This window comes from Raphanus sativus, chromosome 9 (assembly GCF_000801105.2).
Source record: "Raphanus sativus cultivar WK10039 chromosome 9, ASM80110v3, whole genome shotgun sequence".
In the NCBI taxonomy this organism is placed as follows: Eukaryota; Viridiplantae; Streptophyta; class Magnoliopsida; order Brassicales; family Brassicaceae; genus Raphanus; species Raphanus sativus.
This window is the reverse complement of record NC_079519.1, coordinates 1215471-1243329: the sequence shown is the minus strand read 5'-3', so window position 1 is coordinate 1243329 and position 27859 is coordinate 1215471. Positions and strand designations below refer to the sequence as shown.

Here is a 27859-nt window from a genome sequence, read left to right as displayed (position 1 = left end):
CATGACATATTTGCCAGCAAAATTAGCTGACGTTGCATCCACGCGAGCAAAAATAGATGATATGACAAATGATGTGGCGACTGGTGTAAGATTTTGCCAAAAAAATATAATTTGGGTATGTTTTGGCACAACCATATAAGTTTAGGTATGTTTTGGCACTGCCATATAAGTCGGGTATGAATTGAACATATCGCGATATGTTGGATATGAAATGGCCGATTTCCCATCCAAATATTCAAAGAAAATCAATTTATATGTTAAGTTTAAGTATTTTGATATATGTTTTTCAAATTTATATGTAATATATAATTTTTGTTATAGATTTTAAAAAATTAAAGTATTATAATGAATTTTAAAATATTAAAAACAATTTAATTGAGTTATCCGAACCGAACTCAAACCGAAATTTAGAAATATCCAAATAGAACTGAAATCTTTGATCCCGAAAATCCGAAACCCGAATAGATCCGAGCCGAATGCCCACCCCGAGATATCAATCATTTAAATCATTTCGATTGACGCAGTGGGCTCAGAGATTAAGCCCATGACACGCGGATGGTGATGATTGATTCGCGATTGATGGTCAAAACTAAAAGTGTGACGTAGTGGGCCTAGAGAAAAAGCCCATATAGCATTAAATACGGGTCTGTAGTAATGAGATTCGTTGGGCCGAGTACGAGGATCGCTTAAAATAAAAATTTTAATAATCCGTAACACGTGGAAGGTGGAGATTGGTTTCGCGTAACCGATATCAAAAGTTTGTTCAAAGTCATCTTCTCTCATCTCATTTCATCTGATCAATCCTTTCTCCTCTGAGATGTGGAGTTACGTATGGTCGCTGCTCCTACTCTTCGTCGTGTGCAAAGATATCATCATCATCGTGATGGCGAAGTCCACAGAGTCGCCTGCTGCGGTGATTCTCCTTCCTAGTCAAACCGGAGTTGGTTCTGTATGCTCCGCGCCGGATCCGAGCCTGAATTACAAGCCGGTCATCGGTGTTCTGAGCCATCCCGGAGACGGCGCGACGGGTAGGCTTAACAACGATACGAACGCGTCGTACATCGCGGCGTCGTATGTGAAATTGGCTGAAGCTGGTGGAGCTCGTGTGATTCCTCTCATCTATAACGAACCCGAGGAGCTGCTCTTTCAGGTTGCTTTCAGATAAATTAGGGTTTTAGATTGCCTGCTGGCATGTTTTTTTCAATTTTTGTTTTGTAATCGCAGAAGCTTGAATTGGTCAACGGTGTGATATTCACTGGTGGTTGGGCTAAAGAAGGATTGTATTATGATATCGTTAATAAGATCTTCACCGTAAGCTGCTTACAAGTTTCTTAAAATTATTTTTGAGTGATGCATTATTTGAGTGATCCTCTCACAGAAAGCTTTGGAAAGGAATGATGGTGGAGAGCATTTTCCAGTATATGCAATTTGCTTAGGATTCGAGCTCCTTACAATGATCATAAGTCAGGTGTTTGATTAATTTATCTCTGTTTTCTAAGCTGTAAAGATGAATAGATTATTTGAACTTAAGTTTTAGAACCTTCCTTACATCACGCTGAGCAGGGAGCTTTAAGCTATCCTTTTCATGAATTTACGAGCTTAGAATATACTAATAGTACAATACAATGTAGTAGTACAGTTTGAGGTCTGCATGCTCCATTTAGAATGCCCTCTAATTGTTTGTCTTTGTAACAGAACAGAGACATTTTGGAAAAAGTTGATGCCAAGAACTCTGCATCAAGTCTCCAGTTCGTTGAAAACGTTAGCACCCAAGGCACCGTATTCCAAAGGTTTTTACAGATTTTTAAGATGTATATGTTCCTAATAAGCCAAGTCTTACAAAATATTCATTGCAATGTTTTTACATTGCAGATTTCCTCAAGACCTGTTGAAAAAACTCACTACAGACTGTTTGGTTATGCAAAACCATCAGGTTAGAACTTGCAACCTATGATCTGGGTCACTGTAGTGTATACTATGACTTCTCTATAGAGCGGTTGATTGTTGTTCGCCTCTTACACTATTGATTTCCACTACAGTTTGGGAAACTGTCTTGTTCATTCTGCGTTATTTTTCTTGAATAGTTACTATATTGCCATCTCCTCTGCTGAAATGAAACATGTTATTGCTTCCCAGTTTGGTATCTCGCCTGATAACTTTGAAGGCAATATTGCTCTGTCTCGTTTCTTTAAGATCGTCACAACATGTCTTGATGGAAACCGCAAGGTATTGTTATGTTCCTGAGAACGCATACAGATTTTAAATTCTAGAGTCCGACCTCATAGAGCCAATCTACTTTTATATATGTATATTTTTCCAGGCTTATGTTTCAACCGTTCAATCGAAAACATATCCTGTAACCGGCTTCCAGTGGCATCCTGAGGTATATACTCACAAGTTAATTTACATCTCTCGTTTAGTCCTATGGCGCGTCTAGACTGAGCTATCACTGTGGTCCATTTCATTATCCTATAATTGTATGGTATATTATTGCTGTACAGCTTCTATAAAAGAAAAAGCTCCGTGCAATACTCTGCAGAAAAATGCATTCGAGTGGGGATCATCCAAAATTCCACACTCTGAGGACGCGGTCCATGTGACTCAGCTCACTGCCAATTACCTTGTCAGGTTAGTTCTCTGTTCATTGTTTGATAAGAATTTAAAAGAGAGTGGCTTGAACTATGATTGCTACAATAGGAAGGTAGTTAACATTGGAATCATGTAAGTTGTTTCTCATGGATAAGCACAAGAATTATCTTAAATACGTGTAGCAGATTCTCATGGATTGTAGTTTTTAAAATGTGGTGCAGTGAAGCTAGGAAGTCACAGAACAGACCACCTCCTGAGAAAGTGCTGAGCAATCTCATTTATAACTACAAGCCTACGTACTGTGGATACGAAGGGTAACCCCACTATGAGTCTCTCTTCTTATTTTTCTCTACTGTATATGTTTTAACGTTTCTTTGGATCATCTAACATGGTTGATTTTGCAGGAGAGGTTACGACGAGGTTTACATTTTCACACAACAACGATCCCTTCTCTAAGAACAAACGTCCTCCCGTGTGACTGTTCGATTGAACCAGTGATGCTTCTTCAACTCTGTTAGTATCTGTGTGAACTTGTAACTCTGATGATGTTTATGGCTTGTATTTGTGAAATTGTGAAGTGTATTCTTCACTTGAAAGAAATGTTCGAAAAAAACAACCTCGTCAACGCTCAGTGAGCTTGGTATATACCTATGTTGGGCTTTAAAGTTTAGTATATCTATGTGGTGGGCTCAATAAAGCCCAACAAAGCTTGGTAGATAACTGTTTGTCTGTCATCCTTTCGGCAACCGACAAGAAAAGCTCTCGAGTTGCTAAAACTCCCGGTTCATCTCTAAAACCGGTTTTCTTAATCTGACGAACCGATACCAACCATATTCTACTGTTCTTCTTCGGACAGTGCCCTCCGCAAAGCAAAGCTTCTCCGATTTGTCTCTTAGACCAATCGTGCGGTCTCGTTTCTAATCGTAAGTGTTCAAATTTTCAAATGTTTGTATTGATTTTATAGTAGATCTTCTTAGTAGGAGTTAAGTAAAGAGATTGATAAACCCTAATAGTTTAGTTCTGTCGTTAAGATTTTCCTAGATTACTCGGTATTACTGATTAATCTCGATTTCTTAAGCTTTTATGTTTATGATCTATAAAAAGGTGAGGACTTTGAAGCTTTGCATTTGTTGGGAAGAGGCTTAATAAAATGGGGAGGATAATGGAATGGGCAGCACGATCTGATCACTTGAGAGGAGTTCCAAGGAAAGCTGTGATAACAGCCGTTGGTGCGTTTGCGAGAGCAGTTGCTAATCTTTGCAACAAGACCACAGCTCACAATGCAGATACTCTTATGACTCTTGTCCGGTCAAGACCACCCGGTGTTCCTCTCATCACTGTTAGTAATCACATGTCGACGTTAGTTCAAAGTTAAAACCTTTAATAATCAGATCTTTTCTTTTTATTATCTCTTGCCACTTACTTGTACTTTTGATGTTGATCTAGTTGTGTTTGTTGTAATCAGTTTAGATGATCCAGTAATGTGGGGAGGGTTCAAGGGTCTTCTTTCCTTTGATCCAGAGCTGGCTCGATGGGTTCTTGCTGCAGAGGACATTTGTTTCAAGAACCCTGTCTTCTCCTACATCTTCCGCACTGGTAGGTAACTCACCTTTCTTTTTTTGTTGCCTCTGTTCATGTGGAATGAAAAGATTATAATTAGTTACTTGACTTGTGAACGATTTCTTATGAGCAGGCAAGTGTATACCTATAACTAGAGGTGGTGGAATCTATCAAGAACACATGAGTGAAGCTCTCGAGCGATTAAAAGATGGATCTTGGGTAAGTTTAATCTTTGAACATTTTGAACAAAATCGTGCTGACATCTTTTCTGATCTTTTAACCTTTTGGTTTGTAATCATGACTAGTATAGTTGCATACCTTCCCAGAGGGCAAGGTGTTTCAAGAAGATGTACCTATAAGACGTCTTAAATGGGGAACCGCAAGCCTCATCGCTCGTTGCCCAGTAACCCCAATCGTCTTGCCAATCATTCACCGTGGTTTTGACGAGGTAAACATGTCTTTAACTCTTCCCAGGTTCATGTCAAGAATACGCCATAGACTTACATACATTGTTCTAACCACTTAGATGATGCCGGAAAAGTACTTTTATGGAAGAAGACCACCGTTACCGCTTTGCAACAAAAACCTTAAAGTTGTGGTTGGTGAACCAATCGAGTTTGATCTTCCCATGATGGTTCAGACCGCTGTCTCTGCTTCTTCAGATCATGTAACGGAAGATACTCTTCAAGAAGCGAAATGGCCTGTGATCTCTTCTGCTGGCCAAAAGCTAGACGAAACAGCTCAAAGATGCCTCTACACAGCTCTCTCCCAGAAGATTCAATCCTCATTGGAATCATTGAGACTCTTAGCCAAGCGGTTGTAAACTTCAGATCAGTACCGGGTTCACAATTTTGAAAGTTCCCGGTTTAGATCCGACACGGTATTCAGTTATTTCCTTTGTTTAATTCTTTTTTTTTTTAAAGCTGAGAAATACTCTAGACATTGTAATAAGGATGAAATTGTAACAACTTAAATTAAATTAACATTGGGGACAAAATCTCCATGAAAATTCTGTGTTATATGATTTAATCATTTTTTTATTACAATGTAACATAAGACCGTGATTCGTGTGTTGTCTGTAACGCCGATGATCTGGCAAGTTTCTGTCTCCCTGCTGAATCATTGTTTGATGTTGGACAGAAACAGCTTTGAAACAACCAGTTTGAACAGAGAGAGAAGGTTCTGTGAAGACACAAACACACGGCGGCCACGTGAGACTATCGAGCTAGCCACCGGTGCGGCGAGTGGTGTCTACGCGAATGTTTATGGGCCCCACAGGATCACGCCGGGGACGCACCATCACGTGGAAAAGGAACCCTCCAAGGGGGTCAGCGAAAACGGTTTCGTGGCATTGTCGTGAATCGAATACGTTTTTAAGGGTAAACGTTAGTTCTCGCACGTTGTAAACGGTGGCAAATTGGTAAATACATAGGCTCCCACGTGCTAGGTCCGGAGGACACGCGTGACATCACGTAGCGGCAGTTTCGTAAATATACGGTCAAATCAAGGGTAAATTGGGTAGTCTCTAGCTATTTGTTTTGTTTTAAGCTTTCATCAGTATGAAAGTATTAAACTCTTTCTTCTCTGGCACGAGAGAGTTCTTTGATTAGCTTTAAGCTTCTTCTTCTTCTTCTTCTTGATCTGCTCCGTTCATCTTAAAGCTCGAAAACAGAGGAGGGTGAAAGTACGAGAGCGATGACGTCAGGGACGAGGACGCCGACGTGGAGGGAGAGAGAGAACAACAAGAGGAGAGAGAGAAGGAGGAGAGCTATCGCGGCGAAGATCTTCACAGGGTTGAGAATGTACGGTAACTACGAGCTTCCGAAGCATTGTGACAACAACGAAGTGCTTAAAGCACTCTGCAACGAGGCTGGTTGGATCGTCGAACAAGATGGCACTACTTACCGCAAGGTTCGGTCTCTCTGTCTCTCTCCTTATTTGGATCTTATAATTTGGTTTGAACATCTTAAAACTGTGGTAAGACATCAAATAACTAACTACGTCTTAACATGCGCTTGTTCCATCTTCTTTTGACCTGGATCGGTCACTGGATTGCTAACGTGTTCCTTACGGTGTAGGTTAGCGTTATAGTCAAACGTTTTTATTAAAAAGGAAGATTCTCTTCTATCTTTCAGTAACTGTATGATTCACTTGCAGTCCCCCAGGTCGGACTAGTCTACTCTTAGCATGATACCCCTACCAAAAGTGTATAGCATAGATCTCTAGGGAAGACCAATATTAAAAGAAAAAATGTTACATTTGCACAGAGTTCAAAGTGTGTACGTTTTTGATCTGTAGATCTTTTTTGAAAAGCATGTGGGCACTTTTGCTTTATTGTCTCTCAAGTCTCGAGAATATCGAGTCCAATGATAATCTGTCGGCTCTTGTATCCCTTGGCTCGTTAGAGATTTTTTTTTTTTTTAATAATGTGACACTCATTTAGACCTAGTTGCTGTTTCAGTGACGTTGTCACAATCTCTAAGCTTTATCATTAGCTATTGAGTAAGTGTATATCTGAAGAAGCAGAGAGTTTATTTTATGTGTGGAAACTACTTAGACCTATAAATTAGCACATTCAGATTAGTAATTTACTTTATAATATATTTTTTTGTGACATATTTTTTCAGGGAAGTAGTAGACCAGTACTAGAGCGTATGGAGATAGGAGGTGTTGGTTCAGCAACCACGAGTCCATGCGCTTCTTACAATCCTAGTCCTGTCTCCTCCAACTTCATGAGCCCTTCGTACGCTAATCTCACTTCAGGAGATGGTCAATCACTCATCCCATGGCTAAAACATCTCTCAACAACGTCATCCTCATTCTACATCCCTGGAGGCTCTATAAGCGCTCCTGTGACCCCTCCGTTAAGCTCTCCAACAGCTACGACGAACCCTGATCACTGGCAACAACAACTCAATAGCTCTTTCTTTGTATCCTCAACGCCTCCTAGTCCCACCAGGCAGCAGCAGCAGACCGTAGTACCTGACTCTGAATGGTTCTCAGGGATCCAACTCGCTCAAAGCGTTCCTGCTTCACCAACGTTCAGCCTCGTCTCTTCACGAAACCCTTTTGGATTCAGAGAAGATCAATTAGCGTCTGCTGGTGTTGGTGGAGGTGGGTCAAGAATGTGGACACCAGGTCAAAGCGGGACTTGCTCACCGGTTATTCAGACAGGTGATGTTCCAATGTCTGAAGCCGTGGTGGCTCCTCCAGAGTTTGCGTTTGGGAGTAGTACTACAAAAGGGTTAGTGAAAGCATGGGAAGGGGAGAGGATACATGAAGAGAGTGGTTCTGATGATCTCGAGCTCACTCTTGGAAACTCGAGCACAAAAGGTAATTGAAAAAAAAAACGGTCCAACCAAACCATATTATCAGTATGTCGCCTTCAATTTTATTTTTCCCATGTAAGGAAACACAACTTTAAATATTTGTTTATTTGTAACCAGCTGCTAACCAACCTAAAACCCGGTCTGGTATGGTTCTAATCAGATTATATGTTCTTTACATTTTCGGGTTTATGTTAAGACTTACTTTTTGTTAGTGTGTACATATGAGACTATATATGAGCTACTATCATATCGTATGGTAGAAGAAACAAAGACTAGGTAAATTAACGTATGTTCAACTGAGATATTACATCATGCTACCCATTACTACGTACTCATCATACTATTTGAATATATTAAAAAACATCTATTCTATTAATTCTGCTGTTTGCCCTATTGATAAAAGTTGTGTCCATTTTTTTAATTTTATAACTGTTCACTAATACACTTTTAATATAACTTATTTAAATTTAGATAACTGCCAAATTTAACCACCATGTTATAATTGTATCTGTCAAAAACGGTTTCCACTTTCTCTTTATCACTTTTATCACGACTGTTACGATCATTATTAATATCTCAGAAATCAAATAATTTTTTTTTGCTCACGACACAGAGTTACGGAACAATGAACATGATGAAAAGAAGAAGATATAAATTTATTTGAATCTACGTTGAGTTTATGTTTGGTAGTCTATATTAGTTGAATATATAATTATGTGATAGGTTTGACCAACTAATTGATGAAAACAAGTGAATTAGATGATTTTTTTTTTTTGGTCAAAGTGATTAAAAGAATGAAAGTGGCCGCTATTAGGGGAGAAGAATTGCAGAGCATAGGGAAAAAGATGACATGCTATTTTACCCTTCATTAAAATGAAATGAAAAAAAAAACAAAACAACTACAGAAATAGTCAAATTTGGGTAATATTATTTTTTGCTGTAATATTATGTGTGCTATTATGTGCAATAATAGTATTATTATGATTATATATGAAACCAAACTTTAGTGAAAAACTTATAATTTGCATTTATTTAATTACTATTTGATTAATAAACAAAATAACTTTATTTTGGTATTTAAACAAAATTCGTTTCTATATATTTATGACCAAATTACAAAATTTACGTGTGAAATGACTATTACGCAAGTGTACAATTATGAATCATCACTAATTCAATACAATTATAAAAAATAGTAATAATTTTTAAAAAAGAATATTTTACACAAATATGATTGTAAAAAGAACACAAATATGCTTACAAAGAAAAACAAAAATGTATTCACTAAGAAATACATAAATCTATGCTATTAATTTAGCAGTATGACTAATTGATAATAGTTGAGTCCAATATAAAAAATATTTGGAACCTATAACTATAACTGCAACAGCCTATATATATATCTGTTTATATGCCTAAGATATAACTACAATAACAAAGAAGTTCTATAACGATAAATTCCTATTTTTCAGGAATGTCATATTTTTGTATATCGAACTCCTTATCATGGAGCTTAAACTCTTATTTTAAAGGCCTATCTATATCGAACTTCTTATCATACTAATCTCAATTTTGAATTTTGTATATTTTTCAGCTACATTTATAGGTCCAGAGATGTGAGAGAGACAAAATAAATATATCATAGAGAAAAATTTAATATTCAGAGATATAACTGGTTACAGCCTGGATTTTATAAAAAATATATTTTTTAAGAAAATATAAAACAAAAATATATCCGTCCTTTTAAGGACGGATCATAAATTCGGTTCAACTATTTGAAAAAATCGATTTGCGAATGTAGGTTATGAGTATTTTATTCGGGGTGAGTGCGGGTTGGTAGATTTTGGATTGCGGGCACCCGCCGACCCGAAAAGTATTTAATAAATAAAAATAAAAAGAAAAGTGAACATTTTTTAAAAAATATGGTAATTTAAAAAACAATTTTAAAATTTAAAATATATAATTTTTATTATAAATGTTTTTTTTATTTTTATAATAAGTAAATTAAATAATTATTTTTAAAAAAATTATAACCCGCGGATAGCCGCAAAGTTGAATGGGGCGGGTGCCGGTACAAATTATTTGTTTGCGTGTTGTGCATGTCATATTTTTTGACCAAAACAAAACTGAAACCCGCAGGTTGGGGGTTCGACCGACAATCCAGCCCTAACCGAGCGTATACTAGATCAATTTTTAAATTAATGTTATTTAATAAAAATATATTTTGATTAAGATTTACACACGAATATGATTACAAAGAAAAATACAAATATAATCACAAAAATATACAAATATGAAAATTAAATTAAAACAAAAATACACCCGCCCTTTAAAGGGCGGGTCAAAATCTAGTTATATGATAAACATGTGAACTATCATACATACTATGATACTAATGTATGTTGATGCAGTTAATGAATTAGTAAAATTTATATAATAGTTTGTTTTTAATGAGTTAACAGCCATACAAAACTACACAAAAGTTGCCACCTGACTAATTTTGATAGTCATTTTACCCAAGAGATTTGATAATTATAGTTTGGAATTTTCTTTACTGACTTGAGATCAACTTTCAATTTTAATAAATTTAGTTTATTCAAGAATAGAAGTAAAATAAATATTTCGTTTAATAAAATACCAAATACTGTCCTATAAAATAGTTTTCCAATTTCCTAAATAGAAAACCTAGACAAAAAAAATCTTAATTTTCCACACACACGAAAAACTAAAAATCGATATATAGTATTAAAACTCTAAGTATAAGAGCATTTCCATTATTAGATAACTTGAGATTCTTAGGTCTCTCACAATTATTTGACGGACAGTTTTCAAACGAAAGACTTCTTAAAATTTTTACTTATTTTCTTGTTTTTTTCTTCAAATTATTATCTTTCAATAGAAAAAACTTAATGAAAGACTCAATAGACATCTTCATCAATGATTCTTGATGAAAAACCCACTTAGCCAAAGTTTTTTTATTATATATATAGGTACCAAATTTTTTTGTTTTATTTTATACAAAATATATATATATATATGGCCATGCAAGACAAAAGAAGGAAGCACAAAACATCTCTTGACAACTTCCAAAGCATGCCTTTAGCCACGATAAAGCAAATACTTATTCGACTCATACATATGATAAATACTACTATCTTACCAACTTCAACACTCCAAATAAACTAAAAAACAACAAATAGCTCATATCCAAGACAAACTCATATGTCCATTGGTGATGACAATGAGGATCATCGATCGGCAACAATTTGGCATGAGCTAGAGAGTCTCGGAAAGTTAAGGAGTTCTATGAAGATGTCAGATTCTTCTTTCCTCGGGGCATTATCCAAGCTTAATGTTAACCTGGAGACAGATTCTGATTTCTTCAGGGAGTCATCCAAGCTTACTGATAGTACCCCGAGGTTTGGTGAGTTCTCAAGCAAGTAACCCACTAGTGCCATCTCCAACGCCTCTCCTATCAAATGCCTTTCTATGTCAACAAACACTAGAGATGATAACAGATTCCAAGGCCTGTCAATAACAGTAATCCCCACCATCTTGGGATTTTCAGAAACTCCCTGCGCGTACAATGCAACCAAGTGAAAGAACACACAAGTTTAAAATAAGATACTCTCACCATTTGCATCTTTTAAGCTATACATCAAGTTCTTTGTTTGTTAGATAATCCTCACCACGACAAGATGTTTCAGATTCGGACAGACTTCAAGAAAGACTGGCAGCATCTCCCACATGTAGCTATCGAACCTGACACGCAAGTAAGATAGGTTACGGAATACCGGTAGTTGTACATATCTTGAGTACTCATAGATGACCTACAACAACAACAGCGAGTTAGTTATTTTGTTAAACTTTAAATAAAAGAGAAAGATGCCTCAACAGCGAGTAGTCATAGATGACTTACAACAACAACAGCTAGTTACAACTATTTTTCGAATTTTCTTTTCGAAATTTGAAAACTTTTTTTGAAACTATTTTAAAAATATTATTTACAATTTTATTTTTTTTATTCAGATTACTTAATCCTAAGGGTATAAATATATATATTTACCTCTTTAGAAAATATTTTGGTCGTTATAATCTATATTTGTCACAATTTTTTATTTTTTGTAGTTCTATGGTATTTCTTTTTAAATAAGGTTACCTCGAGAGTAGAGGAGGCGATGGTCATATCTTTGACCTTAGAGATCCCCACGAGAAAATCACGAACCATAACGCTCTTTTGTACTTCATTTGCAACTCCTAGCATCCTTTCAGAAATCAAGTTAAACACAGTATCTATATCAACTTCTACAAGGGAAGGTGCATTCTTTATTATGAAACTTGTAGTTAGACCATCACGGATCCTCAGATACGTAAGCATGGGAGCGTCAATTTCAACTATACGTTCTCCATCATAATCCTGGTGATTATCCAAATCATGCATGAAGGTCAACAGAGATTTAGAATGCACACGTAATATCGGTATGTTATCCCCTTGACTTCTCTCAATACAAAAGTTTTGAAGAACTGGGCATTTTGAGATTAACTTCTCTAATGCCCATTTGTCGGTAAAATCAACGAGGATTAAAACCATAGCTTTGAGACATGGTAATGAAACAAGCTCGGGATCAGGTAAGGTTATCCCCAAGAGCCGTAAGGTTACCAAGCTGCTACAAGTATAAACTGTTGGAGACATCACGAGGTCCCAGCTCTGTAATGAATTGTCCGAAACGTTGAGATGTTTAACTTTAAGTCCAGCAGCAGCGTCGACCCAGCGCTTGACAAGACCAGCGTTAGGCTCTACAACGTCAAAAGAATCGTACGCTAACTTAAAACGATGTAAGGACGAACCGCGGTTACTCTCAAGAAAGTTATCGACAAAAGTCACGAAGGTGTTTTGTTCTTTGAAATCGTCGGTGTCCAAGTCAAGACCTGGTATGTATTTCCAGAGAGTTTTCCATCTGGTAGATAAGAGACTAGTCTTAACCACATCTTTGGTCGGAAGATTCAAGAGTACATGGAATATCAAGCAATCTGGCAAACTGCTTAGCCGATCAATTTCACTCGGTGGGTTGGTGAAACGAGCACGTTTCACTGCGGGAGCATCCATGAATATAAACATTTAGAAAAGGTGAGGATGTCAAGTAAGGGCTTCTTAAGATATTGGCTATAGAGGTGAGATAGGCTGTGGTGGATTTTTATCTACACGCTTCCAAATTTTTGAGCTGATGAAAATTTGTTTACCAAAATACACATATATATACTAGTTGGGTGATCTGTGTTTCGCGCGTAATTTTGAATTTTTTTCCGGTTCAAAATCTAGTATAATACACTTTCCGTTTTTAAAGATATGTGTTTTCATTTCAAAGAGATAACTTTTAATAGATTTTTCTTTTGATTTTATAAATGTACTTGTTTTGAATGCAATTGTATTAATATAGTGTAATGACTTTACGAAATATTTACTGAAAATCACTAAGTTTATTAAATTAGTATTGGTTTAAACTTTAGAGATATTATGATATTAATTTTATACAAATATAAATTTATGAATAAACATATTATATATATATATGAAAATCTAGAAAAATTACCTTATGAAACACAAATAGAGTAATTTTCTAGCTTTTGGTTACTTAAAATAGACATTTTAGATTTGTATGCATTCTTGACTAATTAATGGTCAAAATCTTAACTTTTAAGAAATATTTATTTAGAATAACTGAATTTCTTAAACTAGTATAGGTGAGATTCTGAGAATTTTTTTTAGTTTATAAGTAATTAAAATTTATAATAAAACAATATTGATTGTTTACTCTCTTTTTTTACAACACATTGATTGTTTACTTAAAATGTGTATATGGAGGATATATGTATTAGTCAAATTACTATATTTATAATATTTCATTACATTTTAATCATAATTTCATTAGATTTTACTTAATATATCATTAATTTTTACTTAAATGTATTATATATACTATTAAAATATAAATCATGACTTTTTTATGTGTGATATTTTGTTTTGGATTATCGTCTAGAAATAATCATATTTAATTTAATTGTCCTATCATGTATTTATTTTGTTAATATCACCTAAAGGCCCACATTACGCATTGTCACTACAATAATCGTGTATTGTGTTTCACTATATACAAAATATATAAATTATATGGTCCCAATTTCTATGAAGATAAACGACCATTATTTTCAATATTACTGTAGTGCGAACAATTTTAGCTGCCATAAGAAATTAAAATAAAATGTATACATTTAGTTATAAATATAATTGTAAACGGTCATATAGTAGAAAAAATATAATCTAAATTACGAAGAAAACTAATTTTTATTTTTCAAAAAAATTGAATGAATTATTAAATTTATTTTTTACCAGCTATGTTAAAATAAATAAAACGAGCAGAACATTAATATTTTATGTGTTATACATTTTATATATAACGATGTTTATTTATTTTATTGTATTTTGATAGTTAAAAATGATTATATACCAGCGTAAATTGGTTTAGTGGTCTTGAAGGAACTTCGGCCTCAATACGGACTAGGGTTCGATTCGGACCATGCCCTTCTGGATGCCTTCAGCGAGCTACCCGACTTATTCCGGCGTACGGTCATTAGGCGCTAGTCGAATGCTTTTTGGAGGATGTTCGGATACCAGAATCATAAAAAAAATATTATATACTGTTTTGGTTGTTTAAGTATGAAAACCATAAGTTTATAATGTTTTCTTGTCTTCTTTATTTTAACTATAGTGTAAAACTTTTAACTCTTACACATTTATTTTATATTTTTTAACTGAACTTAGATAGATGAAACTAGGAAAATATGCTCTTAAATTATTTCTAAAAATTTGATGCCATAAGCCAATGTTTCAAAAGCTAACATTTAGGCACGACTCTTTTGATATGAGTCGTATTTCATGTGCCTTTGATATTACGGGTGATTGATGATTGCATTCTTAACTGTGTTCTTTATTTGAACAAACTTCTATGAACATAAACAATCTCAAGAATACAGCAACCTTACTAGAAGTGTTTTTCCGAATTTCTATGAACATGAACAACCATACTCCAGAACACAGCAAACTTGCTAGAAGTGTTCCTTCTACTTTTTACCAAAAAATAAAGAAAAAGTGTTCTTTCTACATATAACATATTATCAGCATATATATATATATAGTCATTTTAGATTTGTATGCATTCTTGACTAATTAACTGTAGCAAATATTAAATAAAAAAATTATTTATAATAATTGAATTTCTTAAACTAATATAGCTGAGATTCTTAGAAAATTGTTTAGTTTGTAAGTAATATATATTTATAGTAGAACATTGATCTATTACTTAATATATATGCACATATAAGATATACACTAGATTTTGACCCGCGCTTTCAAAGCGCGGGTTTATTTTCCTTTATTTTTTTAAATTGACAAATATTTAGTATAGTAAATGTCATATTTTCATATATTTATTTTTTTATAAAAGACTTAAACTTTTTATCTCTCTTTATCGTGTTTCATTTTAAATGAGTATAGGCCTGAGTACAATATCCGGACCCGAATAACCAACCCGAAACCGACCCGAAAATCAGGGTCCTGAACCCGATCTTACCCGGGATAAATATCCGAATGAATTCTAAATTGCTATATCCGAAGAACCGGTCTCGAACCTGACCCGAACCGAGAACCGAATGAGTACCCGAAGATATCCGAAATGTGAATATATATCTAAAATATATGTTATAGTTATATTTATAATTATTTTAATATTTTACATTAATATTATAAGTTAATTATAGTAGTTATTTTTGTACTTTTAGTATTTTTGGATAAAATATGATAGGTTGAATAAAAGTTTACCCAAAAAAACTGTATAGAATGGATATTTTGGTTATTTTTGGTTACTTTTGAGTAATTTGGATACAAAATTTTGAACTGAATCTAATACTTTGGTTACTTTGAGTATAAATAACCAAACCCGTTTTAGATACTTTGGTTATTTGGTTATTTTTCAGGTTCTTATGCATGAGAACTGAACCCACCCGGACCCGGAAAGATCCGACTCGAATCCGACCCGAAATTTTATAATACCCGAATGAGGTTTAATTTCAAAACCCGAAAAATCCGATACCGAAAGAACCGATCCATACCCGAACGGGTACCCGAACGTCCAGGTCTAATGAGTATTTATGTTTAGAAAATTAAACTTTATTTTTAATGAATTAAGTTGGCATAACTCTGATAAATTAATTTTATTATGTGGTTAATTTTTTAAATAAAAAAGTTATATAATTTTAGTAAAGATTTATACTTTTCAGTGAAAAAATTAATTTTTTATGAAGGCTTAAATTATATTAAAAAGAAAAAACATAATAATTAAGTGATTAATTTTTGTTCACTACAAAAAATATTAAGAATGGTTGAAAATAAATTATTTGAACTTGGAAAAAAAATAAGAATTGGATCTGATTTCTTAATCGGCCCAAATGGCCCAAGAGAGATCTGATGTGGGCAATGGGCTGAATCAAAAAGAAAGACCCAATATAAATGTGTTATTGATATTACTTAATTGCTCTTAATGAAATGTGCAATGTTAGTAAAGAAAAGGGTAATTTTAGTAAAAAGACCAATAGGATCCTGCTTTAATAGTATAGATATGAGTCACACTATTATATTTATAGCATATCATTAACTTTTACCTTTATTATCATTAATTTTTACTTAATATGTGGATTTGAGATGTACATATGTGTCACACTACTAAGAAATAAAAACTAAGAAATAAAAAATAAAAAATAGAAGAAAACTGAAAGGAATCCTAAATATTTTTAAAAATCATATTCATTTTTGAAATTCGAAAACCCACATTGACAATATATGAGTGGTCTAATTTGTTTTAGATATTAAAATTCAATCAAATAGCTATTTTTTATTATGTCATATAATGTGAAGTTTAGATAATAGAAAGAGAGAGGATATCTGAAAAAACAATTTGAGAAACGATTCATAGTATCTCAACCATTTTACTTTTATTAGATTTTAATTTATATCAATCGATTGATCTTAACAAAAAAAAATCATATAAATTAGATGTATATAATGGATTAACATTAAAAAATTATTTGAATATGATAGAGAATCATTATGGAACGACAACTTGACATGATGTAGAGAGTCTTGGAATGGTAAGGAGTTCTTTGAGAAGGACGACAGATTCTTCTGCCTTTATGGAAACATCCAAGAATAAGGTCAGTTTCTTGAGGATCCTCGAGTTCCCAAGTAAGTAACTCACTAGCTTCATCTCCCTCGCCTCCCCTTTCAACGGCCTCTCTATCTTAACATACTCCAAAGAAGATAGGAGACGCTGAGGCTGGAACAAAATATTAACTCCTTCCTTCTCCCGACCTCTAATAGATCCCTACAATTACAAAACAACCAAGTAAAAAAAAAAACGCTAGATCCATATATAATACTCAAGTTGATGGTGTTGTAGATAATATTATCACCACGACAAGAGACTTCAGATTCGGACAGCTCTCAAGAAAGACGGGCAACATCTCCCACCTGTAGCCGTAGAACTCAACACGCAAGAACGTCAGGTTACGGAATAAAGGTAGTGGCTCACATCTTGAGTAATCATAAATGACCTACAACAAACAAACAAACAAACAAAACAAGGTTTCACGGAAGAGTCTATGTACAAATTTAAATAATGACTTTCAAACGACGGTTACCTCAAGCGTACTCGAGGCGATGGTCAGATCTTTAACCCTAGAGATCCCCACAAGAAAACCACGAATCACACTCCTCTTTTCCGCATCATTCGGATCGAAACTCTTATCATAATTAAAGCTAAACACAGTATCGATATCAGCTTCAACAAGAGAAGCCACGTTCTTCAATACAAAACTCGCAACACGATGATCACCAACCTGCAAATACTCAAGCCGAGGAGCATCGATCTCAACCACAAGCTCCTCGTCCAAATCATCAGAACAGTCCGAAAAATGACTAAACCTCAGCAGAGACCGAGACCGCACGCGCAAAACCACAACGTCGTCGCAAAAACTCCTCTCGATTCCTAAGCTTTCCAAAACCGGACACCGCGAGATTAGCCTCTCCAACGCTAACTCGTCAGCGAACTTAGCTATCGTTAGATAAATAGTCTTGAGAGAAGGTAACGAAACTAGGTCTGGATTAGGTAGAGTCATTCCGGAGAGCTTTAGAGAGACTAAACTCTCGCACGTGTAGAGCGTCGTCGGGATCGGGAAATCCCAGCTGGCGAACGAGTCGTCTATAACATCGATGTGTTTCACTTTACGTTTAACGAGAGTGTTGATCCAACGGCTGAGATGATCGATCTCTCCGTCGCAGTCGTACTTTAACTTGAACTTGTGTAAGCACGAGTTGTTGAGATCGAGGAAGGTATCGAGGAACGGTACGAACGTGGTGGTGTGGTCTGGGAAATCGATGATCGTTAAATCTAGAGAAGGTACTTGTTTCCAGAGGTTTCTCCATCTGGTGGATAGGGTGCTGGTCTTGACCACGTCGTTCGTGGGGAGGTTCGAGAGGATCTGTGATAGCAAGCAGTCTGGTAAGCTGCTTATCCAATCGACTTCACTCCTCGATCTTTTGAAACGGTGACGTTTCTCGTCGTTTTGATCCATATTGAACGCTAGATATCAATTTACGGTTGCTACAAAAGATCAAGTGATTGAATATAATGAAGATCGGCGGTTGATAGATATGGGAGTGTCTACACGTTCCACATTTCCCGCCGGCGGTTGAGGGTTTTCCGATCAATTCGGTTTAATACTAGGATTCGAAATCGTCGTGGTCCCTTGGGCAACACGATTCGGTGAAACGACGTCGTTAACCGTTAATTGCATCATGATATTGGGCTCGTAATGGCCTGATTGGGTTTAGTCGTCTTCATGTTTCTTTTTTAATAGATTCGTTCGTTGGTAATGTAGGGAATGTTAAGTTACTAACTTACCAGCGACCCATACATACGACTGATCCTGGAATTTAAAGGAGTTAACAATCTCAATAGCTTAACCAGTGGTGATAATTTAGTGACGGTTGAGGAAATAAACCCAATACGGTGAATCCTGGTTCAAACTCTACTGACCACACAGATATAAACTATTGCTTTCGATGTATGTGAATGCTCAGAAGATGATCTATGCGTGGGGTGTATCTCCATACAAAAGTTAGGTCTGTGTTTTTAATAGATCTGGATTTAATCATTTAAGTTTCAAAAGAAAACAATCTCAATAGCCATATAAAACTACATAAAAGTTGCCAGCTGACTAATTTTGATTGTCATTTTAAGAGATTTGATAATTACAGTTTGGAATTTTCTTTACTGACTTGAGATCAACTTTCAATTTTAATAAATTTAGTTCAACCAAGAATAAAAATGTAAAATAAATATTTTGTTTAATAAAATACCAAAAAATGTCTTAGAAAATAGTTTTACAATTTCCTAAATAGAAAACCTAGACAAAAAGATCCTATTTTTTTAACACACGAAAAATTAAAAATAAATATCAATACTATTAAATTAGAATCATGACCAATGGATAATAGTTCAGTTCAACTTAAAAAAACAAAAAAACAAAGCATATCAAAATCTATAACCGCTTGTATGTGCATATGAATATAACTACTTAACTAATTATATAACTTTAATCTATTCTATTAAAACATAAATATGACCAATTGATAAAAAATTATGTCCAACTATTATTCATTTAATTTAAAAGCTCTTACATTATTCTCTTTATATAATCTTACATATTTCTACAGTTGGCAAATGATATTAATAGTAACCTCCTCCATCAGTTCCTATATTCTCTGGAGTTTTGGGATCCATAATTCTCAGACATAAGAGAAGGTCGTTTGGTGCTTTAAATTGTTTTTTTTTGTTTTAATCTTGAATGATCGTATAAGCAAGGACAATCTGTTTACATGGGCAATTGTATATTTGTTTGCTTTACCTAAGTTGATCTATCTATCTATCTATACTATTATTTGCGAAGTGATTTTTCGCAACGGAACTCTCACGTTAAAAGTTAGAGCGGTTAATGTTTTTGTCACCCTTAATGATTTTATATATAATTTATTATATAATTAAAAATGAATTTTAAGTTAATAATGCCATTATTTATATGTTATATTAGATTATAAATTAAATTGTGAAAAGTATAAATATAATTTTTATATATATGTTATGTTGTTATCTGAAAATAATACTTTTTAATTTAAAAGTTAAAAACGAACTTTAAGTTAATAATATTATATTTATATGTTATATTACATTATAAATTAATATTGTCAAAATAAAAAAATATTCTTACAGTATACATTTTGGGTTGTATCTGAAATTTTTTTTTTCAATTTTAAAAGTTAAAAACAATTTAATTTAATAATATTATATTTATATGTTATATTACATTATAAATTAATATTGTCAAAATAAAAATGATTCTTATATATTTTGGGTTGTATCTGAAATTTTTTTTTTCAATTTTAAAATTTAAAAACGAATTTAATTTAATAATATTATATTTATATGTTATATTAGATTATAAATTAATATTGTCAGAAATAAAAAAGAGAATTCTTATGTATTGTATTGTTGTCTGAAAATATTGTTATTTTAATTTCTTATCCCCTAGACTATATTTGAGAAGTGATTTTGCCACATGTTTTCTCTACAATCATTTTCACAAAAAATAATATGACATGGCTACTAAAATTGATGACATGTCTTATAGATTAATATGACATGGACAATTATATTTAATGTTAATTTATATTTTTGGTAAACTTTTTAAAATATGATAATAACTCATATATTACATTTATTGTCGATTTATATTTTTGGACTTTTTTAAAATATGGTAATAACTCATAAATCATCATTAAAATAAATATATTCAATTATGGCATCTCAAATTTCGAAATATAATTTAAATTAAAAATATTTCAAAAATATATACATATTTTTAGAAAATTATAAAAACTAAATCATAAAATCAAATTAAATTGTAAAATCAATAGTTTCTTATATATATCCACAGATTTTATAAATATTGTTTAATTTTAATTTTTGACAATTATGCAATTTTACATATTTATTTAATATATTTAATTAAAATAAATAGATAGAAAAATCTACCTAAGATTATAATTTTAAATATATACATGCACATTCTTAAATATAATTCAAAATAAACAAATTTGTTTTTATCTTAATTTAATGTTAAGTTAAATCAAATTTATATTAAAATATTGATAAGAAAAAGAAAATTTATAATATTAATAAAAATTAAATATAATTTATATTTATCTGTTAAAAAATATTTTGAATTTTTTTTACTGCACATGGTGCAGGAAAACACCTAGTAAACTTGATATGCAGTGCCGTGCGACCAATTTTAGCTGCCATAAGAGAATTAAAATAAAATGTATACATTTAGTTGTAAATATAATTGTAAACAGTTATATAGTTGTACATATATCTATATATATAGTCTCGAATTATGGGTATATTAATTTATCCAAAACAAGATTTATCCTACATTTAAAATTGACTAATTATAAGCCAATATTTTTGTGATTATAACCTGATTTAGAAAACTATAATGTTAATTAATATTCAGGAAAATTTGTTCAAATCTTACTCAAATATCGCTTAACATATATTCCCTGAAATTATGTCAGATAACAACATCTATACTATTATTTGGGAAGTGATTTTTCGCAATAGAGATCTCACGTTAAAAGTTAGAGTGGATAAATACAATGTTACCCTTAATGAATTTTATATATAAATTATTATATAATAAAATTAAAAACGAATTTTATATTAATAACATTAGATTTACCTATTAAATTAGATAATTAATTATAAAGTAGTATAATAAATTTTAAATAAAATGTTGCCCTTAATGAATTTTATATATAAATTATTATATACCTAAATTAAAGACGAATTTTATATTAATAATATTAGATTTATATGTTATATTAGACAATTAATTATAAAATAGTATAATAAATTGTTAAAATAAAAACATATTTAAAACTTAGGATAATTCTTATATATTTTGTATTATTATCTGGAAATAATTTTTATATTATAAAAATTAAAATATTAAGATATAAAAATATATAATTAAATACTATCAAACAAAAACATTTGTATAAATATATTTTGTAAAATAGTTCTTATATGTGAGTGTTTTTAATTTTAAACACATAATAAACATATATATTTGGATGGAAAACTTGATTATATATAAATAATTTGATGTTTGATTTAAACTATTCAATAACATTTAAATTAATAAAACATAAACTAATAAGTATTGTAAGAAGATTATGTCCGCATGTTATCTTTAATGAATTATTTATACAATTATTATAAAAAATAAATAAATTAGTTATAATTAAAAATTTTCAAAAAAAAAAAAGGAAATACATAATGTCTTAAAGTTTTGTTTGAAATCACATTTTGGTTACCTAATGATAATCACTATTTATTTTTATTTAATTGAAGAATAAAATTTGTGAAATATATAGTAAGATAAGTCTTAGTATATCATTGAGCAAATCAAAATTTTGTTATTGTCTCAGCTTTCTTTTCTTTTTATTTTAAATTATAATAAATTCTTGTTTTTAATTTATTTTTTCTTGGTTTTATTTTAATTTTGTGTTTTCGAAGTTAAAAGATTTACTCCTTACTTTATTGCATGCTTGATGCAAGAAAATTAAAACGACTAAAAACATAAAGAATAGTTAATGTAGTGATTTAAAAAAATATATTAATAAACATTTATAAAATAATTAAGTTCCCATGTGCGGGAAAGACAACTAGTATATATATATATCAAACTAAATAATAGTTGATTTTCTTTACAAATCAAACTAAATACGTGAACTTGATCATAAAATATCTTTTTAATAAATTGAACACAAATATGAATATAATTTTTACATACTTTCCAATAATAGTCTACTATTTATTAGTCCTTATTCAAATATCGGCTAACTATAAACCAAGAATATGGTGATTGTAACTGTTTAGTAGATAAACTTAAAATTATGGTTCAAGGAAAATCTGTTCAGATTATAGGATATTATGATATATTTCAAACATATCAATATAATAAAATACATCATTTTTAACAACTTGACACAACATTTAACCTTCCCATTATAAAGAAGATTATATCTCTTGAAAAAATTAAATATACTTTGTAATATATTAGGTCAAAAATAAGAGTATTAAATTAATATATAAATAATATGATAGAAATATTAAACTAAATTTTGGTCAAAAATATTAAACTAAATTATTTTCTCTACAATCTAGGTACATCTAAAAATAAATATGCAGTATTTTCAGGAGTGTTATTAAAATTATGCATTATATTATCTTTAATATCATTGGACCTGAAGATGTGCTTTGATTTAAGTAACATTTTTAGTTTACTTGATTTTATAAAAATTCTAAAATTAAGTTATACTTTTATATGCTGTAGTTTAATATTTAGTTTACTAAAATTTCATATAGTGTCTAGATCAGTGAAATTAGCATTAAAAATCTTTATTATCTAGAGAAACGAAGACAATAGAGGTTCTAAACTCTTTGATCATCATCTTATGTTAGTTCTCGATGAAACTATACACTAAAACTAGATTTTTCATATTTTTGAAAATTTTCCAAAATCCGTGGGTTAACCCCCTTCTAAAATATTGAGTTTTCGGTAAATGCTCTATATACTGATGTTTATACTCTTCACTTTTGTTTAAAAATTTCAAACCACATTCTACATTTGAAATAATGTATTCTAAACTATCTTTCATGGTATATAGGAATAATTCCAATTTTTTACTATTTAGTTTACTAATTTTCATATAATGCCTAGATTAGTGGAATTAGCATTAAAAATCTTCATTATCTAGAGAAACGGAGACAACAAAGGTTCTAAACTCTTTGACCATCATGTTATATTAGTCCTCGAAGAAAATATACACTAAAACCAGATTTTCATATTTTTGAAATTTTTCCAAAATCCGTGGGTTAACACCCCTTCTAAAATATTGAGTTTTGAGTAAATGTTCTATATATTGAAGTTTACACTCTTCAGTTTTGTTTAAAAATTTCAAACCACATTAATGTCCCTCAAGAACAACGACTCTTAACAGTTTGGATAGTTTGGCGTTTATGGAAGTCTAGGAACGATACTCTATTTAATAATAAAGCTTATTCTCCTTTAGATATTGTCATAAAGGCTAGGGAAGACGTTCAGAATGGATATCTGCAACAAAGGGAACGAATATAACTTCATCAACGACATCAACACGTACATCCTTAAGATCGCAGTGGACACCACCAACAAGAGGATGGATTAAATGTAACTATGATGTTTCTCACCATGAGGGAGCTGTACATTCGGGTATGGGTTGGATTATTCGTAATCAACAAGGTATATTTCTACAAGCAGGAATGGGTAAATTTGAAGGAAGGTCCTCGGTAATGGAAGCAGAACTGACTGCACTAATTTGGTCACTACAATCATGCTCAGCTTTAGGCTACAAACGAGTTTTTTTTGAAGGAGACAATCTTGGTATTCTTCAGTATCTCAACAATGACGCGGACGGTCCACGATTCAAGAATCTGATCACTACTATTAATGCATGGAAATCAAGTTTTAATGCCATAAAATTTGTTCATGTGAAGAGATGTAGTAATACTTGTGCCGATTTGTTAGCAAGACAATCTATTCAATCTCCGACAGATTGGAGCCTGTTCCATTCGTGTCCACCTTTCTTGTATAACAATGTCCAATTGGACAATAATTAATAAAGAACTTTAGCCGGAAAAAAAAAAATTTCAAACCACATTCTACATTTGAATTAATGTATTCTAAACTATCTTTCATGGTATATGGGAATCATTCTATTTTTTAATATTTAGTTTACTAAAATTTCATATAATACCTAGATTAGTGGAATTAGCATTAAAAATCTTCAAAATCTAGAGAAACGGAGACAACAGAAGTTCTAAACTCTCTGACCATCATCTTATGTTAGTTCTCGTTGAAACTATAAATTAAAACCAGATTTTCATATTTTTGAAATTTTTCCAAAATCCGTGGGTTAACCCCTTCTAAAATATTGAGTTTTCGGTAAATGCTCTATATACTTAAATTTATACTCTTCACTTTGTTTAAAAATTTTAAACCTCATTCTAAATTTGAATTAATGTATTCTAAACTATCTTTCATGGTATATAAGAATCATTCTAATTTTTTAATATTTAGTTTACTGAAATGTCATATAATGCCTAGAATAGTGGAATTAACATTAGAAAATCTTCATTATCTAGCGAAACAGAGACAACAAAGGTTCTAAACTCTTTGACCATCATCTTATGTTAGTTCTCGAAGAAAATATACACTAAAACCATATCTTCATATTTTTGAAAATTTTCCAAAATTTGTGGGTTAACCCCTTCTAAAATATTGAATTTTCGGTAAATGCTCTATATATTGAAGTTTATACTCTTCACTTTTGTTTAAAAATTTCAAACCATATTCTATATTTGAATTAATGTATTCTAAACTATCTTTCATGGTATATAGGAATAATTCCAATTTTTATTATTTAGTTTACTAAATTTTCATATAACACCTAGATTAGTGGAACTACCATTAAAAAATTTTCATTATCTAGAGAAACGGAGACAACAGAGGTACTAAACTCTTTGACCATCATGTTATATTAGTCCTCGAAGAAAATATACACTAAAACCAGATTTTCATATTTTTGAAATTTTTCCAAAATCCGTGGGTTAACACCTCTTCTAAAATATTGAGTTTTAAGTAAATGTTCTATATATTGAAGTTTACACTATTTAGTTTTGTTTAAAAATTTCAAACCACATTCTACATTTGAATTAATGTTTCTAAACTATCTTTCATGGTATATAGGAATCATTCTAATTTTTTAATATTTAGTTTATTAAAATTTCATATAATGCCTAGATTAGTGGAATTAGCATTAAAAATCTTCAAAATCTAGAGAAACGGAGACAACAGAGGTTCTAAAATCTTTGACCATCATCTTATGTTAGTTCTAGATGAAACTATACACTAAAAACAGATTTTCATATTTTTGAAATTTTTCCAAAATCCGTGGGCAACCCCTTCTAAAATATTGATTTCTCGGTAAATGTTATATATACTGAAGTTTATACTTTTCACTTTTGTTTAAAAATTTCAAACCACATTCTACATTTGAATTAATGTATTCTAAACTATCATTCATGGTATATATGAATCATTCTAATTTTTTAATATTTAGTTTACTAAAATTTCATATAATGCCTAGAATAGTGGAATTAGCATTAGAAAATCTTCATTATCTAGAGAAACGGAGACAACAGAGGTTCTAAACTCTTTGACCATCATCTTATGTTAGTTCTCAAAGAAAATATACACTAAAACCATATCTTCATATTTTTGAAAATTTTCCAAATTTTGTGGGTTAACCCCCTTCTAAAATATTGAGTTTTCGGTAAATGCTCTATATTTTGAAGTTTATACTCTTCACTTTTGTTTAAAAATTTCAAACCATATTCTATATTTGAATTAATGTATTCTAAACTATCTCTCATGGTATATAAGAATCATTCTAATTTTTAAATATTTAGTTTACTAAAATTTCATATAATGCCTAGATTAGTGGAATTAACATTAAAAATCTTCATTATCTAGAGAAACGGAGACAGCAGAGGTTCTAAAATCTTTGACCATCATCTTATGTTAGTTCTCGATGAAACTATACACTAAAACCAGATTTTCATATTTTTGAAATTTTTCCAAAATCCGTGGGTTAACCCCTTCTAAAATATTGATTTTTCGGTAAATGCTCTATAAACTGAAGTTTACACTCTTCACTTTTAAAAAAAAAATTCAAACCACATTCTGAATTTGAATTAATGTATTCTAAACTATCTTTCATGGTATATAGGAATCATTCTAATTTTTTAATATATAGTTTATAAAATTCATATAATGCCTAGAATAGAGGAATTAGCATTAAAAATCTTCATTATCTAGAGAAACGGAGACAACAGAGTTCTAAACTCTTTGACCATCATCTTATGCTAGTTCTCGAAGAAACTATACACTAAAACCAGATTTTCATATTTTTGAAATCTTTCCAAAATCCGTGGGTTAACACCTTCTAAATATTGAGTTTTCGGTAAATGCTCTATATACTGAAGTTATACTCTTCACTTTTGTTTAAAAATTTTAAACCACATTCTACATTTGAATTAATGTATTCTAAACTATCTTCATGGTATATAGGAATAATTCTAATTTTTTAATATTAGTTTACTAAAATTTCATATAATGGCTAGATTAGTGGAATTAGCATTAAAAACTTCATAATCTAGAGAAACGGAGACAACAGAGGTTCTAAATCTTTGACCATCATCTTATGTTAGTTCTCGATGAAACTATACACTAAACCAGATTTTTTATATTTTTGAAAATTTTCCAAAAATCCGTGGGTAAATACTCTTTCTAAAATATTGAGTTTTTTTTTGTAAATGCTCTATATACTGATGTTTATACTCTTCACTTTTGTTTAAAAATTTCAAACCTCATTCTACATTTGAATTAATTTATTCTAAACTATCTTTCATGGAATATAGAAATCATTCTAATTTTTAATATTTAGTTTACTAAAATTTCATATAATGCATAGAATAAAGGAATTAGCATTAAAAATCTTCATTATCTAGGGAAACGGAGGCAACAGAGGTTCTAAACTCTTTGATCATCCTTATATTAGTGGTGAAAGAACTATACACTAAAACCAGATTTTCATATTTTTAAATTTTTCCGAAATCCGTGGGTAAATACTCTTCTAAAATATTGAGTTTCAGTAAATGCTCTATATACTGAAGTTTATACCTTCACTTTTGTTTAAAAATTTCAAACCATATTCTACATTTGAATTAATGTATTCTAAACTATCTTTCATGGTATATAGGAATAATTCATTTTTTTACTATTTAGTTTGACTAAAATTTCTATAATGCCTAGAATAGAGGAATTAGCATTAAAAATCTTCATTATCTAAAGAAACGGAGACAACAGAGGTTCTAAACTGTTTGACCTCATCTTATGCTAGTTCTCGAAGAAACAATACACTAACCAGATTTTCATATTTTTGAAATTTTTCCAAAACCGTGGGTTGACCACCTTCTAAAAATATTGAGTTTTCGGTAAATGCTCTATATACTGAAGTTTATACTTTTCACTTTTGTTTAAAA

General features: G+C 31.4%; 5 protein-coding genes across 7 annotated transcripts; 3 read left to right on the top strand and 2 right to left on the bottom strand.

Moving 5' to 3' along the window:
- The first annotated feature begins 796 nt into the window (after positions 1-796).
- On the top strand, positions 797-3208 carry LOC108828095 (gamma-glutamyl hydrolase 2). Its single transcript, XM_018601656.2, has 10 exons — positions 797-1150; positions 1225-1311; positions 1379-1468; positions 1696-1790; positions 1873-1933; positions 2137-2226; positions 2321-2383; positions 2540-2628; positions 2811-2903; positions 2994-3208. The coding sequence occupies exons 1-10, from the start codon at positions 818-820 to the stop codon at positions 3043-3045; spliced, it is 1053 nt and encodes a 350-aa protein (XP_018457158.2). The 5' UTR covers positions 797-817; the 3' UTR covers positions 3046-3208.
- A 165-nt stretch (positions 3209-3373) lies between these two features.
- LOC108828097 (N-acylphosphatidylethanolamine synthase) lies at positions 3374-5189 on the top strand. 3 transcript variants are annotated; one of them, XM_018601661.2, is made up of 6 exons: positions 3374-3512; positions 3694-3948; positions 4055-4185; positions 4283-4368; positions 4460-4597; positions 4676-5189. In XM_018601661.2, the coding sequence occupies exons 2-6, from the start codon at positions 3740-3742 to the stop codon at positions 4970-4972; spliced, it is 861 nt and encodes a 286-aa protein (XP_018457163.2). In that variant the 5' UTR covers positions 3374-3512; positions 3694-3739; the 3' UTR covers positions 4973-5189. The 3 variants fall into 3 exon arrangements, with proteins under 3 accessions (XP_018457163.2, XP_018457166.2, XP_018457165.2); XM_018601664.2 differs by lacking the exon at positions 3374-3512 and having other exon boundaries at positions 3788-3928; XM_018601663.2 differs by lacking the exon at positions 3374-3512 and having other exon boundaries at positions 3819-3959.
- A 330-nt stretch (positions 5190-5519) lies between these two features.
- LOC108828096 (BES1/BZR1 homolog protein 4) lies at positions 5520-7655 on the top strand. The gene is made up of 3 exons (XM_018601659.2): positions 5520-5658; positions 5811-6060; positions 6777-7655. Exons 2-3 carry the CDS (start codon positions 5845-5847, stop codon positions 7488-7490), a joined length of 930 nt encoding a protein of 309 aa, XP_018457161.1. The 5' UTR covers positions 5520-5658; positions 5811-5844; the 3' UTR covers positions 7491-7655.
- Positions 7656-10726: 3071 nt separating this feature from the next.
- On the bottom strand, positions 10727-12597 carry LOC108824475 (F-box/LRR-repeat protein 13-like). Its single transcript, XM_018597911.2, has 3 exons — positions 11638-12597; positions 11168-11308; positions 10727-11053 (listed from the first exon to the last, which is right to left on the bottom strand). The coding sequence occupies exons 1-3, from the start codon at positions 12595-12597 to the stop codon at positions 10727-10729; spliced, it is 1428 nt and encodes a 475-aa protein (XP_018453413.2).
- A 3877-nt stretch (positions 12598-16474) lies between these two features.
- Positions 16475-18264, bottom strand: LOC108826215 (F-box/LRR-repeat protein 13-like). The gene is made up of 3 exons (XM_018599599.2): positions 17229-18264; positions 17001-17141; positions 16475-16912 (listed from the first exon to the last, which is right to left on the bottom strand). The coding sequence occupies exons 1-3, from the start codon at positions 18159-18161 to the stop codon at positions 16637-16639; spliced, it is 1350 nt and encodes a 449-aa protein (XP_018455101.2). The 5' UTR covers positions 18162-18264; the 3' UTR covers positions 16475-16636.
- Between the last annotated feature and the right edge of the window lie 9595 nt (positions 18265-27859).